Below are 17,827 nucleotides of genomic sequence, written 5' to 3' on the forward strand. Positions count from 1 at the left end.
AGCATGCATTTCACCTCCTGAAGATGAGACTGACAAGAGAAACCCAAAAAACAACAACAACTACGATGCAAGCCTGGAAAAGCATCACAAAAGAAGAATTCAACAGTGGGCCACTGACCATGCAAATGATATGCAACCAAATATAGAGTGTTATTTACTTAAATTTACTTATTTACTTTAATTGCCACTATTACCTTAAGACATTTCTGTTCCAATACTTTTGCTCACCACCAAATATGCCATGTTCTAAGTTTTTTTAACACAAGGTATAACACCTCAGATGTACATGTAGAACCTTAGCGGTTCTACAATGCGCTTTACACTGCTTCTCATTCATCCATTCACACACTAATGACAGCAGAGCTGCCATGCTAAGTGCGACTGGTAGCAACTTGGGGTTCAGCAAAAATTCTGATCTTTTCCAAGGACAGCAACCATGCAAGTGGTGGATAACCTGCTCTACCACCTGAGCCACAGCCACCCCTAAAGTCTAGATGTCTAGATGTAAATATCAGAACATAAAAGCTAAAATTCTGATCTACCATCTCATATCCTTCATTTGATCTCAAACGCAAATGTCTTCAGTCTACAGCTAAAACCAAAGAATCGGCCTTGCCAATTGTAGATTGCCAAATATAAATTATATTGTATATAAATGGGAACATACAGAGAATACATAATGGCTATAGGTTATAGTGACAAAACAGGCATATCTAATACTATTACAGAGCTTAATGAAGAGAGATCACATTATTAGGCTACACTGAGTATTATTTTGAGATACCATTAATACTGTAGTGGGCAGTCTAAACACAGCTTATATTTTATCTAATGTGATGTACTGAAAGGAATGTTTTATGTGGTAGACGGGTGTTGGGATACTTTGATCTAATTGGAAATTTACTGCAATCAGAAAGACTAAAAATAAACAGGACACATCTAAGAATAGGCAAGGCACAGTAAGTCATGTGTCGTGAAATTCCATACAGTTCAAAATGGAGCAGTTTAGAGCAAACTGTATATTTAGATTAATCGTTCTGTAAAAAGCATCTTTAGCTGGGGCAGCATTTTGTTTTGGTCACTAGCTTATATCATACAATACAGGGCACTCAAAGTACACAGCAGTGGAGTGATATCTTACCTTCGATGACAGTCACTGCAGATTTGCAGGGATTCCTTTTTTTCCTTTAAATTACTTTTTTTTTTTTTTAAAGAAATATTTTACTATCATCCATTATGTTTTGGCTTGAGACATATGACCTGTTCTGCAAAGCTGAGAAGCACACACAAAACTAACTCACAGATTTCCTCTTTATTATCCATTTCTGAAATTAGGCTCAGTTTAGAAGGAGCAGAGAGGAACACTAATACCAAACAGAAAATTTAAGCACGAACAGAGTTCAACATCAAGCACGGGTCATTTTTATGTGGACCATTCTCTCATAACAATTTATCCCACAGAGATGTTGAATACATGATTCTCATTTGTCAGAAAGTTCATTTTCTATAACAGCGGGTCTGACAGTAGTGCCAGCTGTAATTAGGTTAATACACTTCTAATATGTTATCATCTCTATAGTAACAACTTACACAGGGACTTGTCCGGCAAATGCTCCACATAATCTAAGCCTGATAATAAACTGATATAATATAAATAACCTTGTTATTTAACCAAAATAATTGTTGATATGATGATGTTGTCTGTAAGCAGACTTTTATTTAGCATTTATGATAGATGACTCAGGTGTCAACACTTTGTAACAGTCAGTAAGTTTTCCTCCACAGGAAAGTCTTCAAGACAGAGATTTTTTATTTTCCAGTTTCTTGGTAACATGACAAACTGTGTTTTGTTTTGTCTTACTAACTTCAAAAAAAGAGGAAAAAAAAGAAAGGTGATGAGGGAACGACTGTTTATAGCTGCTTTAATGTAAGTGATAACAAGAAATAAGTTGTCTCATAAACATACCACAGCATTAAATGAACTGATCAAGAAGTATGGCATTCATTAATAAATTAAACAATGTTAATCATTGGCAAATTGGAAAATATTCAACTACTGGAAAATAACCCACTTTAGGGGGTTAACTCATCATACCACTCGTTCAATGATAATTTTAATATAACAGCATGCACAGTCTTGTTTTATTTCATTTATGGCTATGAACTGCAGGGTCAGTAGATGCTGATGAGAATAATAATATAATGTATGCCTACTTTAAATGCAGAGCTCATTAACAACAACTTTTTTCTACAGCATTCATGCAGGACAGTACTTAAATGCTTATCGTAACCCAGTTCACTATTTCATGTAGAAGTATATATAAGTTATTTGCCAATGTCCACTTTCTTAAATAGCAAACAGTGCTGTGTGTTCACAGTTGATGCTAATGAGCATGGGGGTGAGGGACTGTGTACAAACTCAATGGGCCATTAATGGTTTGTTATGTCAATGTTTCCTTCAGGACTCTTAAAAACCCTTTCTTTGCATTTTAGCATCTATTTTAGACAAGTCCCTTCAGTCTGAACCCAGACTAAAGGTTCCCGGTTTCAGTCTCACAATTACCCAGTGTCCATTCTTTTAGTGAGAATAGGGAGATAGCATTGCGCCAAAATCTTATTAGCATTGATAGCTGCTGGGCACAGCCATATCAACATGGTCTGTGCCACTATTAAATCCTAATTGAATTACATTAAATCCAAATCTCTGCTCCAAAAGAATGGAGTAAGTGTCCAAGGATGTCTAAATTGTTTTTTTAGAACAGACAAATGAGCCAAAAGTCCCTATCATCAGAAATTAGCATTCTCACTTCACAAGTAGCTGCACTGCATTATAATGTGATTTACTGGATTACTGTTCGTGGGGCAGATCATTACTCAAATGTTGTGTCTGTCAGATCATATCTAGAACTGAAAGTTGCCAAATAAATGCAGAGTGAGCCTCACAATTATTTCCCTTGAAAACTTAAAAATTATTATAGTCATCTTAAGGGGCCTTTTTTTTGGCTATTTGCCAAACTTCAAACAAGCAACATTCTATACACCCTCAGCACAGTGGCTCTGCTTTCCTCACAGCTCCCACATCTGTAGGTGGATTGGGTGAACTGCCCATATGTGTGAATATGTGTGTGTGTGTGTGTGTGTGTGTGGGTGTGTGTGTGTGTGTGTGGAGGTCTAATGCTTTTCCTAATATGAATAATATTTTATCACTGTAAAATCAATTGTTTCCAAATAAATGGAACAACTGAATCCCAAGTACTCAGCACGCAATGCACATGATTTAGCATTAATGTTCAGTTAATTCATCTGCATAGCAGATGGAGGAGTAAACAAGCTCTAAGCCAATGAACAGATGACACTTGGTAACTTTAGCCTCAGTCTAAATCACAACTTCCTCTCAGCTGCATCCATTATTTCAAAACACCAAATCAACTAGAGCCATAAAACAGAAACTTCACTAACTAATTAGTTAATACTGATTTTTTAATTTATTTATTTATTTATATATTTTTCATGACATTTTCTTCATCAAAGCAACATTTGAACATGGCTGTTCATGGCCATGCAGATGTGACTTTTCTATGTGGGCTTTTCCCTTTGGGTACACGTGTGCATTTGTGGTTAACATTCATTGCTTGATGTTTGCATAAGTAGCACACATGCAGGAAGACAAGATAGCAGGGTTTCCCCTGGTGGAGTAAAAGCAGCATGGCACAATTTTCTTCACCTCTGTCCTCATCCCCATGGCCCAAATGCACCATCCTCAACTCAACTTGTTAGCTAGTTAACAGATAGGACTCTTACATAGTTAGCCAGATAGATACAAATATAAAAGCTTGAGAATATTGTCCAAAGTCATTCCTATTATAAGTGTGCATTGTTTATTCACTAAAAAGCTTTTATTTACCCAATTCACTGGATTAAAACTCTTGATGAATAAAGGAATACAGTGTTAATGATCTCTGTCAAGCTTCTGATTGTGATCCAGTCATTGGTCTTTGAACAAATGGCACAGACTCTGCTTGTACACAAAATCATACCTTGAATCTAAACGGGGGGAAAAAACAAGTATTTCAGCATTCTTTAAAGCCGTGGTCACAAACTCTCTTCCTTGAACTCTAACTTCCTGCAGGTTACATCTCCAATCAAAATCTAACACACTTGTTTTAGCTGATCAAGAACTTCTTAAGGCAATGATTAGAAGGTCAGGTGAGCACCTTTATTGTTGGAACTGAAGTCTTCAGGAAGGTAGATCTCCTGGAATGTGATTGGTGACCACTGCTTTAAAGTATTATGATTCTGAAGATTACTCAGACTTTTATATGTCTGTAAAATGAGGTAAGTTAACGGCTGGGAAAAAAAAGATTTAAAAAAATCACATTTCTCTGGGTTCTCCAGGTTCAACCCAGCTCCCAAAAACATACTCGTGGGTGGAGTGGCTATTCTAAATTCACCGTAGGTGTGAATGTGTGGGTACGTGTGAGATGGACTTTTGTCTCATCCAGTGTGTATTCCTGCCCCACAGCCAGACAGCCAGCCAGACAGACAACTGCTTCACCAGTTGTCCTTCCTTGGACCACTTTTAGTATTAGTATAGGTACTAACTACCCACTACAGTCTGGGAACACCCCACAAGACCTGCTGTTTTAGAGATGCTCTAACCCAGTCGTCTAGTCATCACAATTTGGTCCTTGTCAAAGTCGCTCAGATCCTTACACTTGCCCATTTTTCCTGCTCCCAACACATCAACTTCAAAGAACTGACTGTTCATTTGCTGCCTAATATATCCCACCCCCTGACAGGTGCCACTGTAACAAGATAATCACTGTTATTCACTTCATCAGTGCTTTCAATCTTATGTCCAAATGCTACATTTAATTCGTTACATTGTGTGCAGGTTGTAATGCTAACATATAGACAAAAGGCTCTATCTGTCCCCTAGACATGTGGTATTTAATAGATAATACCTTTAAATGGATTTAAAATGATAAGCCAAATGTCAGACACTAAAAAAACAGCCCACTTTGCTTCTAGACATCTGGCTCATTATTGCAAAGCATCAAAGTTTTTTTTTGGAAAAATATGGATGCAGTGATACACCACAGTAAACCTTGCTGACAGGTAGATAATAGGAAAAGGTAAAAAAGATGACATGAGAAGATGGAGTGAAAGTGGTCGTACCCAAGAGTTTTGTATGACATTAATACATCACCTTTTATCTCACTCTCTCAAGCACTTTTCTCTATTATTATGTGAGTAAAAGCTAATCAAATTTCCAGCCTTTTAGTTATAACCTTATACAGTGAACAATTAGTGCATTTGAAATCACACTCTTTTCACTCTATAAATAGCAATATAGCATTTACTGCCCTACGATAAATGTCTGCCAGTTGTCTTATAACTTAACAGATTATTTTTTTTTAAATGTCTAATGCATAAACAGTATAGGGGATATTTGTAGTTGTTAAATGTCTAAGGACTACTGAATTTAACATGTTAAAAAATAGCAAATGCTTATCTTTAAATGACACAAGGCACTAATATCCATACCAATCAACCTTACGTTTAATGAAATACTAGTGCTTTTTCATTCCTTTGTTCTTCGGATGCTGTAATGAACGAAGCTTTCAATTGTATAGATTTACTCAAACTTTTTTCTTGACTGCCATGATCTCATGACATTCTCAGTCAGAGTGACCTTCAGTGAGCTCCCACACAATACTATTTCACACGGTTGAGTGATTCAACCGACACACACTTAAACAAATACAGAGGCAGAGCCTGCTCTTTACACCAATCACAGAGCCTAAAAATTAGAGGGGTGTGGGTCATTTTTTTGGGTCATAACCAATCACATGGCTTACACTCCTCAAAACATAATATTGACTTTGGGATCCCTGGTGTTTCACTAAGCGGCCTGTGAAGCTGAGCATGGGAATATTTGTCAAAGTGGAACGGCCTGCTTCTTATTTAATCTCCACACATATTTGTTTTTGAATACCTGATTCAAATTCTGATTGAAGAGACTGAAACTGCATATTTGATTTTTCAAGTGCCTTCATTATTATGTAAAAAACAAAAAACAACTTCCCGAGCCATACCATTAAGACCTAATGTCTAATGCATTAAAGAAGTCAAGCAAACTGTGACCCATGACACGGGCATTATGGTAAATCTCATTAACATCAGACTAAATCTTATTAGCCTCATTAGCAGACTCACACATGCAACACGCAGAGAGTATCACAAACCAACGCACAGTTCAGGTGTTGCTCAGGAGAGTACTACATACCGTAGAAAACATACAGTACAAGTTCATATTGCACAATGCGGTTGAATGACATGGTATGGAAAATTGTGTGACGTTGTGGGTATTGTGTAAGTATTGATTGTGTGTGCTGGATGCTAGTACTGCCTGTCTGGCTTTCACGTCCCTCGAGGCTCTGTTGCTCATCAGGAGTGCCTGCAATGGGCCAGATAGCCTGGTGTTTCCCTCTGCCGCTTCTCTAATTGCGTATCGAGTGCTGTGGCCGCAGCTAGGTGCCCTGCAGATCCACGGCTCCATCCAGAGCACAGAGAAACATGAGGAGCAAGAGAGATGGTCAGACGTGTCAAATATTTCAAACAGCAAAGGGAGCTCGTTGTTATGAAAAAAAAGAGTTGGTGCTTGCACATATTTCATTTTTATATGCAGTGTGCATAGATACATAAATTGTGAATTATTTAGATTTTCATTACATTTATTTAGATGCACTGAAATGCATCATATCTTAAAATCCACAGTCATACTGTTATCCTGACTGAGTGTCCATTCTATGACTTTAGCTCAAGCACAAAAGTCTCTGGATCCAGTTAAAGACTTCAGAGGATACATACCAACTCTATCAAACAAAGTCCTGTTTCGTACCACCACATTAAACTCAAACAAACAAGGTCCTTTATAATGAACACCAAAAAATGCTCACCTTTAATTCAATAGCCTATATTTCAATAAAATATAGTTATCATAGTATGTATTAATTGAATAATATAGTCTACAGAAAACTTTTGTAACTAAGTCTACTCCCTGGGTAAACCATGGCCTGTGCTGTGTCCAACAGTACACGTCTACAACCCAGAAACCTGCTGCTAGGATCTGGAAGCTAGATGCCTTATTAGCATCACTGCAAAGGCTTGAGCAACATCAAATTCATACAGTTTGAGGTTGGTTAGTTAAAAGTCTAGCACTCACTCTGATTGTGCTTGGTAGCCACTTGACACATTTAATGACTTAATGACATATTTGTCAACTGGTATACACTAGGATTTATACACTAGGACAGAGCATTCTCAGGGAAAATGTAACCTTGGATTTAAAAATCCCTTCAACAACTGTTGTCTCTGTTGGTTATCAGGATGTGTTGTGATGGAGTTAATGAAGTAAATGCAAGAGTGGTTTGTTTCTCCTGAGCAGAAACTGTAAAAATCCACACTCCAAAAGAGTAAGAACACGTCCAAGTCACAACACATAATAGAGTTGTTGAGGGGTTCATTGACGTGAATTACAAAGTGGATCTAAACTTTATGTAAATAAAATACATGCCAAGAATGTTCTTATTACAACTCCGGCCTTCTACGGACAACATTATTCAATTTTGGAAATGATCTCTTCCAGTCATCTTCATCTCTGACGATTTGTATCTGGGTGTTTTTAAGAACAAAGTGATGCTTGAAAGTGTAAACACTGATGAAAGATGAGCTCTGAGCTACAATGTAGCAAGTGCTAATGCCAAGAGATTTTAACTGTGGCTGTTAACATTGGCCAGCGTTCAGGTTGGAGCCATCTCAACATGCAGTTCCAGATTCCATTGCGTACGGCTGGTGGGAATCTTCAGATGATCTAATGTTGTAATAGAGTCAGGAATTACATGGCAGAGTTTATTTTAATATAACTACACCCCCGTGGAGTCTTCATAATGTACCCCAGTTTATATTAGAATCACTTTTCAAGTATCTTCATAAACTAATAAAAAATAAAAACAGTTGTTAAGTGTATGACACCTGAGGTTCTTCTCTTTACATTACACTTATGTGAAAAGGCTAAAAACATATAAATGAACTTCCTACTACAAAATATGCACACGTTTCATTGCGATTTAATTTTTGATTGGTTCCCTAAACTTTTTTTTTTTTTTTTTTTTAATTTGTGAGAGATTGCAGAATGTCAACAGAGTATAACATTAGTATGACATTATTTACGTATGGAAGGATATAACTCTTTTCAGTGAATGCTGGTTTATATTGAGTAGAGGAAGCACATTTATAAATATAGCTCCTTGATAACAGAGTACACTTGTGTGCCAAATAATAAAAGTGAACAGGAGAGGCCAATACACGAGACAACAATTACTGCAAGAGCAAAGCACTAAAAATAGCTGAAGTGATGAGAGGCCTGACACTCTCTCTATGCTCTACACTCTCACTCTCTCTGTGAAAGATATTTTGAATTTGAGGCCAGTTTTTTTATTTGTTTGTTTGTCCATATTACCCTGTCCAGGAACATGTCATCTTTCTGTTCTTCTGGGCATATATGGTTTTGTTGATGAACTGGGGTCTGACAGTCGGATGACGCTCACAATCCTCAACCGATAGGGCATGCAGGACCTCCCAATGGACTTGCCAACCTCATGATCTATGTAAACACAAAGCCTGTGGCTTCTTATCTTATCCATCCTACACGAGCAGCCCCTCAATCTCTGGTGTGTGCAGGGTTTTGATCAGAAAGAGGCTCACAAACTTGTTGACTGGGGCTAATTCGTCATAGACAAGGTCTATGGTTAAAAAGAAAATAAAACTTAAATTTAATAAAATCACATCAACGAGTCATCAGAACAACTTCAATACACCTTGGTGTTGTACTCTGTACATTCTTCCAATACTCTGATACTGTACTGTAGGGATGAACACAATTCTTCCAAAAAGATATCCCCTCAATTGGTGTTGTGAAGATGGTGGTGGAGAGCACTGTCTAAGATCGCTCCAAAATCTCCCATAGGTGTTCAACTGGTTTGGGATCCAATGAGTGAAGGCCATAGCATATGGTGTACATCATGTTCATCCATATCCGACCATACAGTGAGCCCTTGTGCCCTGTAGCTGGTAACAATGTCAACCTAGAAGAACCCATCAGGATAAAAATGTTTCACATGGCATAACAGAGCCACCAGTTTTTCCTTTTATTTGTCACCCGTCTGAACATACATATATAGATTTAACAAAACAAACACTCTTGTTTGACCTTTTTCACCTTTTTCCACACCTCAGTGTTTACATGAAAACACAACTCATACATGCTTGCCAGTGACCTTTTACCAGTAGTTGGCAAAGACGCTTATGAAATTGTCCTAAAGTCAACAGCCACATCTTCGGTCTTCAGCATAATCAGTAAATTCAAATGCTGTCAAACATAAAATGTAATGCACTGTAAGCAACAACAACAACAACAACAATTATAATAATAATAATAATAATAATGCCTGATAACATTTTGTATTCAACAATCAAGGAATAAATTAATAAACCATGCTGAAACGTTAAAGATTATAGTACTATACACAATGATCATAATAACACGTGCTATATTTTATGGAATCACTCGTCTTTTACAAGAACAAGAGTCCGAGTAGCTGATTAGTTTACAGCATAAATTCAGGTTTAACCTCCGCCTTCTTTATTAATTATTTGAACACTTCTGCCCCTGAGAAGGATGTGTACTGATTGCCATACCATGTGTAAAACCAAAAAAGGTTTCTTTCTTTCTTTATTTTTTTTATTTTTATTTATTTATTTATTTTTTTTAAAAAAGGGTTATACACTAACTAATAGACAGTACTAACTCATTTTGGTCACCTTATATAATTATTGCACTCTTTTGGTGATTAGATGCAGCATGGCCATATATCCGATAAACGTCCATATTACCATGACCTTTATGCCCTTTGTGCCTATTTTATTGTGTGTGCCTCCATGTATAAATGAGTGTGTGAGTGTGTGTGGATAGTTCATGCTGGCGTAAAGTGAGTGGCTCGTCTTTCCAGGTGTGTGATAGATTCCTCCCACAACTGACCTTGAGTAGAGCAGACATCACTGGGACAGACTCAGCAGGAGTAGATCAACAGCACCACATACCATTAACACACAAAACACAGCAACATTTGTATTATTATTATTAATATATATTTTTTTAATATAGGCTGCGGGATGACATGGGATGGGGTGTTGTAAAGTCCTTGAACTGTCATTTTGCATTACAGCGCCATCTGGGCAAGTAAAATCCATTGCTGAATAATAAATAAATTCAGTATTAAAATGTTAGTAACTACAGGAGCAGTGCCTTAGTCACTGGAAGCCATTCATCCAATATTGGTCAGTGTAAAAGAATCATAAGCTGCGATAGCACTCTGGTGTAATAAACCTACACATGATGATGACACGTCATTTATAATGTTAAGGAGAGGAAACGACTCTCTGTTAAACGTGAGTGTAACGTTTCTACACGTATGGTCGATATATATATATATATATATATATATATATATATATATATATATATATATATATATATATGTTTCTCTAGTGTTTATCCGAAGCCATTGAAACTACAATATACGCGCGTTACGACTCCACGTCCACGCGCCCAGACGACCAACGTAAAGTTCTACAATCGAACACGATTTTGTTACGCAAACACAAGCCAGCCTGTGATTGGCCAGTTTCGGGCCTCCTACTTTGAAGGTGACTTATTAGAATGTTTTTGTGGGCGTGACCACGCAGCGTAAAGGATATATGGGGCGGATCCAAGCCCACGAGCCGGGTACGACTCTGTCCTTTCCGAACAACTAGCTGAAAGGAGTACAGCTCTGGCGGTCAGGCACCTGAACGAAAGACAAAATAAAGAAGCCCCAAATAAAGTCAAACAAAGGGAACTAAAACAAACCGAGAATGCCCGCCAATAAGGAAGGCGACGGAGGTTGGAAGACGTTTCTGTGGAATTCTGAAAAAAAGGAATTTTTAGGACGTACCGGCGGCAGTTGGTGTAAGTGCTCGACATTTTTTCCTTCAGAGTCCACGGCGGTTAGCTGAGCGCTGCTCTCGGGCCGTGAAGTGTGTGTGTGAGTGTGTGTGTGTGTGTGAGTGAGTGAGTGAGTGAGTGTTTAAAATGTTCAGCTCTCCGTCTCAGGATAGTACATGAATGGAAAAATAGTCAAGGCTACAGACAGGTCACAGCACCTGTGACTTTCCTCAACACGCTGCGTCGTGACTTTCATTTTCAGAGGAAAAAAGAGAGAGAGAGAATATATGAATATACCGCCCTCACGCTGCAATGGCACACCGACACACAAGTTCAACACTGGTTAATATTTATACAGACATATGAAGGTGATACACAGACTGTATAATATATAATATATAACACGTATATAAACCACTTGTAGATAGTTTGGCAGTTCAGGAAATGGCGGTTGAACATTCGAACACAGTGCATGCTCAAACGTCAATGTAACTATTATTGAATAATTATTGAAAATAAAAGAACAAACAAGCTGTGTAACTACAAATATAGGCTAGGAAATTAATAGTTCATTGAATCAGGAAAGCGTTGTTTGTTTGTTGTTTTATTATTATTATAATCAGATACCCGAATAGACAAGTAGTTTGTTTAATATGTTTCTGATGATAAAATTAAAGGTCGATGTGAAGGACATTAATTAGCAGGATGATGAGGATGATGATACGGTTATCCTGAAGGCGTACAGAGATATTATAAATAAACGATCTGAGGTATTTTGAGGACAGTAACGGGTTTTGTGTTTCCTGTCAGGGCTGTTTTTGTGTCCTTACTGTGTAATTACAGTGACGTTTCGGTATAGTATTCAGCCAGGGAAATGAATAGAATTATAACCTTATTGCACAAAGGTCCATCCCCCGACACCCCCACCCCACCCCCAAGGTGAATCAAGGTGATTTTAGGCCCTGCTGTGTTCAACCGCTCATTCACTCGACTCTTTATGGCGGACACACAGTGAGAACAAACTCACACTGGACCTCTTCATGTCTTCTTCCTGTTTCAGTTAGCGGCGTGCATCCTTTAATTCCTCACTGGTGAACTTTATTTTGTCTTATTTTTGGGTTGGGAGGCAGTCGGAGTTGATAGTTTATCACCCGTGAGCATTCATGTCTGTCTATCTGTTGTGTAGTGCAGTGAGACTGTAGGACTCTCTCTCTCTCTCTCTATCTCTCTATCTCTCGCTCGCTCTCCATTCAAGGCCCATAGTTCACTTATTCCGGATTAAATCATGAAGGAAACCAGTTGAATATCCACTACAGTACATCGGTAGTGTGTAGTGTCCTGGTCTACGTTCAACAGGTGGTGTGTAGAAGGAAGGCGCCCGCTGTGTTTTCATTAAAACGTTAGACGCTAAAATGGTGGCATGTGGCGAGTGAGTCTTTAGCGGATAACATCGTGTAGGACTCGACTAGCAGTGTGAATTTCAGCGCCTCGTCTTGTACTTTCGATATTTCTTTCGCGGCATGGAAACATATTTAAGACTTAAAAGTAGTTTGTTGTTGGGATTAACTCTACTGGAAGCAGTATCAGTTAGCTCTAGGAATGAAAAGTCACATCGAGTGGTTTGCTAAAGCTCTGAGCTAACCGGCTAAACTGTCGGCTTATTTACCAAACAACACCTGACCGTAGTTTAAACCTCACTGATTTGTGACTTTTTTTAATAAAAAAAATTGAGTTGAGCTTTCTGGTGTGAAGGTATACTTATGAGATGTCGGTTTTATATTTAAAAGAGAGAAGGGAAAAGGAAGAAGAAAAGGTCCAGAAAATGCGCCACATGTTTTTCAATTTTGTTCGCGGCTGTGTTGTGAAACGGAGGAGGAGCTTTAGAGGAAGTGAGACAGACACATGGACTCCTATCATCTCAGGCTGGAGTAAAACAAACAAACAAAAAAAATGATTAAAACCTTCTAAAACAATTGGACATTTCCTATCCACACGTTCATTGCCTCATGGAGCCCTATAATCTCTGCTTCTATTCATGTGTGTCCATGATACATGATGCAAGACACACACACACATATTTATATAGATAGATAGATAGATAGATAGATAGATATAGATGGTTATAGATATAGATATGTGTGTGTGTATTCTGTGAGCATGATCGTATTTAACCATTATTCTTCGGCTTGCATGGTCAGATTTAGACTATTTCAATTTCAGGACAACCTCATGTCTCTTCATGTGAGGCGTATCTCAATTTCCAGGAGGGCAAGCCAACACTTAGGGCCTCATATTTCTTAGTCTTACTCATAGAAAGATTCACATAAAACCATGATTGGCATTTTATTGTATTGTCTTTGAAACAATGTGGCTGTGAAGGTGTTTCCTGCAGATCTGTAAACTGTTTATTACAGCAGGTCAGAGAAGCAGAAAGGTCGACCAGCATAAAGCCCCTGTGTTTGGCGAGCAGCTGAACCTGTTAACGGGGGTGGGTGGGATGGTGAGAACAGGGCGTTTTTAGACCCTGTCGGACATTTCTGGACCCTAGGGCCATCGCTTTATGCAGCTCTTAATCACAGAGAAGGAAACGTGACGGACGTTTGAAAGCGTGGTGGTGCGTAAGCTTTGTTATTCTCCGTCACTGGCATTCACAACAGAGTAAGACATTTCTGAACTGTTTGGACTTATTGCAGTTTTTTACCAGTTTTACATAGCCGCTGTGGGAAACGAACTTCCCCCCACATGGAAAATCAGGAAGTCTCTGGTCACGAGAGTCACGTCACAGCTGATTTTGCTTAGTTTAGCATTTTGTAGGAAATTCAGTTATTTTATGTAACTGTGCTAATGAAATGCATTGTTTTAAATATGGCATTAAGCATTACGTTGTAAAAAAGTTGATTTGTCTCACGCTAACAGACGGCGAATGGTTATATTGTGTCTAGAAAGTCATTGTACTGACAGTTCTTTCAATCAGCCAGAATGTAACAGTGTTAATTTAGCTCGGTCAATACAAAATGACTTTTTTGGGAGAAGGTATCTAGTCCACACCTAGCCTTCATGGGATATGGAGATGCTAAATTAGTCATTCTTCAATAACCTTTCTTCCTCGCACTCATCTGTAATGGTATTAATGAGAAATGCTACTACAAGTTTTACAATGTTCACCCCCATCACTAATTTGCTCTTCATTTTTTTTTTGCAGTTAAAATCTTCATCTTTTATGTAATCTTCTATGGCTGCTTGGCTGGAATTTTCATTGGCACCATCCAGGCGATGCTCATGACCCTTAGCAACTACAAGCCCACGTACCAGGACAGAGTTGCACCCCCAGGTAATTAACCAGAACACTGTCACTAGTGTGAACAAATTTGAGAGTTTTGTGCCACACAGCAACATTAGAGTTTGTAATTTGAGGTCAAATGTAAAATGTATAAACTGCATCAGTGAGACGATGAACTACGTGTAATTAGCTCATTTTCGTGACCGACCCACAGTGCTGAATTTTGTAAGAGTATTATCACAACGTTGATGTTTGTCAACAATAACTAGATTTATCTTAGCACTAAATGGTATTATATACTTACGGTAATGGTGTCTGCTTGGTAGCACTTTAGTTAAAAAGCTAATTTGCAGATCTATAAACATCAACAGGTAACTAATGAGTTATAATGCAGCTGCAAGGACACGGCTATGATGAAACTGAGTATGGTAAGTGGCACTGATGATGATGGTGATGCAAGTCAGAAGTGACAATAATTTTTAATAATCAGTAAATTTTTATGTTACATACATGCAGTGAAACCTTGTAATGTTTCTCCTCGCTGTAGCTTTCCCCTTCTGAAAGGAGAGAGAGCTTTTCAAAAGGCCATTCTGCCTTTTGTCCCACTCTAGTCAGCTTGATGGGGCTTTACGTGTCGGCTATAAGAGGAACGCTGCTGCTTTTCTTCACAGCTTGATGACTACCATCACATGTCAGGATCGCGCTTCTTATAGCAGGGCTAATGGTGGTTCAGATTTAAACTGTATTCTTGTTTCTGTGTTCGTGATAGGTGTATCCTTAAAATATGTGAACTGGTTCAGCGTGCATCAAGCTTTGTAGAGCCTATGTAACCTAAATAGAAATTAAAACATGAAGGAAGAAACTGATATTTGGTTGTAAAAGAAAATAACGGCATAGCTGGACAGTATTTGAAGTTGTCCTGCTAATCTTGGAGGATGTTCAGGCATTGCTAGATTTCTTATTGTTCTATTGCCAGGCATTTGCCCAGCCAGCCTCCATTCACTGTTTTTTTGGCCAATGAATGTTTGCACAGTGTGTGCTGTCGCCTTGGCATATATTTAGCTGTATTCAGTGTTAAACAGTGTGCTGGTGCCATTTCCCCCTGAAGAGCAGCAGCCTCTGTGCAGATAGGTTCAGTGAAAGAAGGAACATGAGTAGGTGCCGAGTGAAGCCCAGCAAAGCGCGCTACGATTGGAAGCCATGATAAGGGAAGGAGGTGGTTGACACGCTCACTGGTCTGAAGTCCCACCCTCCTCTCAGGGGCTAAAAGTTTCCATTGTGTGAGCGAAACACGTGAGGTGAAGCAAGGGGGGGCCTGGCTCAGGCACTGTGGGGCTGAGTCTCTACAAGTTTGCATGTAGGAAAAGAAACACATGCCCCATTTCTTTCTTTTCAATTTTGTTGCCATTAAAAGTAAGTCAGTGTGGAGTTTCAGTATGGAAACAAGGAATGCACATCCATGCAAAGAGCATTAACAGGAATCATGACCTTCCGAGCGATACAAGGGTTCCTCCCACTCATTCCCCCCTCGCTGACTGTGCTCATAACCACGCCCCAATTTGGCCTTGTGCTCGAGCTGGGTGGAAAATTACTGCCAGGCTGAGAACAGGAGTTTCATCTGAATAGCTAACCATGACAATGAATGGATTTGGCATTAAGTGTGCAGTAGAGCAGATGTGTCTATATTTGATGCTTGTGCGTATGAGGACATAACACAGTCTTCATTTCATAACTGCATGTGTGTTGGATCAAAAAGTCCATTCTGTCTCCTCTTCTCTCCTCAGGTTTATCACACACCCCACGCTCCGACAAATCTGAGATCTCCTACATCTTGGGTGAGGAAGACAGTTATAGGGACTATACAAAAGCCATGAAAGAACTGCTGGAGCCATACAAAGACGAGAAGCAGGTGGACGACTCGAAATATGACGACTGCGGTGGTACGCTGGGTTTTCAGCAGTTAGTTGGGGCATACGTTGCACAGAACACACTTACATATCCATGTAATAACTAACTAATGTAGAGAAACACATTGTTACATAGCAGAATATCACAACAGAGTATGTACTACGTGTATGGAGTTGCGTAGCTGTAGATGCTTTGTATAGTGCACAGTCAGTAAAGCAATGGATTGGTTAATAAACTGGTAAAAAGGTCAAAATTTATTTGTGTATATCAAAGGCAAGACGGAATTAACAGCGATATGTGGAATCGTTGTTGAACCTTTAATTGAAAGGCGTAGTTTTCACATACGCATCAAATTTTGAGGAGTGGTGTATACACATGAAGGAAGATGACATGTGGCTGATGCTTAATGCTGATTACTTTGGTATTCATGTCTTGTTGTGTTGCATGTTTAGATGCTCCTGGAAAATACATTGAACGTGGGGACTTGGAGAGTGACACAGGCGTAAGAAAGGCCTGCCGCTTCAAGAGGTCCTGGCTGGGAGACTGCTCAGGCCTGGAGGACACCAGCTTTGGCTTTAAGGCTGGCAAGCCCTGCCTCATTGTCAAGCTCAACAGGATTGTCAATTTCAGACCCAGGGTGAGTTCTAACCTCACAAAAATATAGAAAAAGTACAAGTCATTGTTACACATTGGGTTTAAATTCAGAATAAATATCTAATAATACCTGCATGAGAATTTGCCATTGCATATGACTTCTTTCCTTCTTTAGCCTCCTAAAACCAATACCTCGCTCCCTGTGGTTGCTGGTGGGAAGATTCCACAATTTTTGATTCCTGTATACTGCAGCAGCAAGGTACAGACCATTTAGCATGTATTTTACTATACATCATTTGCATAATAGAAATACCACCATATTATAAATACACACACACACACACACACACACACACAGTTTGCACGTTGAACAACAGCCTAATGTTTTTTCTCTGCACTACAGAAAGAAGAAGATGCTGACAAACTCAGAGAGGTTAAGTACTTTGGCTTGGGCCAGGGATACCCACTGCAGTACTATCCTTACTATGGCAAGCTGCTACACCCCCATTACCTCCAGCCTCTTGTGGGCATCCAGTTCACCAACATTAGCATAAACCAGGAGCTGCGTGTTGAGTGCAAAGTATACGGAGAAAACATTGATTACAGCGATAAAGACCGTTATCAGGGACGTTTTGACCTCAAAATCATGATCAAATCATGACCACAGCTATGAAAATAGCACTTTTACTCTGCCCATTTCAAAACGTAATAATTTAGACAGATGAAAATGAAAAAAAATAAAAGTTCAATTAAAAAAAAAAAAACAACAAAAAAAACAAACAAACCACGACTAGTCTTGAACAAACTTTCATAACATACGGGACCTACACTTAATCTGTGTGCTTTACACTAGCTTTCTCTGCATATGTCTAGGGTTAGAATGTAAACATTACAGGAAGAGTAGCAATAGCAAAGTATTTATTCTACTGTAAATGAGAATATTCCTTGAGCCATGGGACATGTTCATTCATTACTGTAAATTATGATTCCACTACTGA

At 38.8% G+C, this 17,827-nt stretch overlaps 1 protein-coding gene across 1 annotated transcript; it reads left to right on the top strand.

Annotated features, from left to right (window-relative positions):
• The first annotated feature begins 10,853 nt into the window (after window positions 1-10,853).
• On the top strand, window positions 10,854-17,593 carry atp1b1a (ATPase Na+/K+ transporting subunit beta 1a). Its single transcript, NM_001201151.1, is given in 6 exon segments — window positions 10,854-11,071; window positions 14,250-14,378; window positions 16,112-16,267; window positions 16,688-16,872; window positions 17,005-17,088; window positions 17,233-17,593. Coding segments are annotated over 6 exon segments (906 nt in total). The 5' UTR covers window positions 10,854-10,977; the 3' UTR covers window positions 17,491-17,593.
• The last annotated feature ends 234 nt before the right edge of the window (window positions 17,594-17,827 follow it).

The sequence above is a fragment of the Ictalurus punctatus genome, chromosome 11 (assembly GCF_001660625.3).
Source record: "Ictalurus punctatus breed USDA103 chromosome 11, Coco_2.0, whole genome shotgun sequence".
Taxonomy (NCBI): domain Eukaryota; kingdom Metazoa; phylum Chordata; class Actinopteri; order Siluriformes; family Ictaluridae; genus Ictalurus; species Ictalurus punctatus.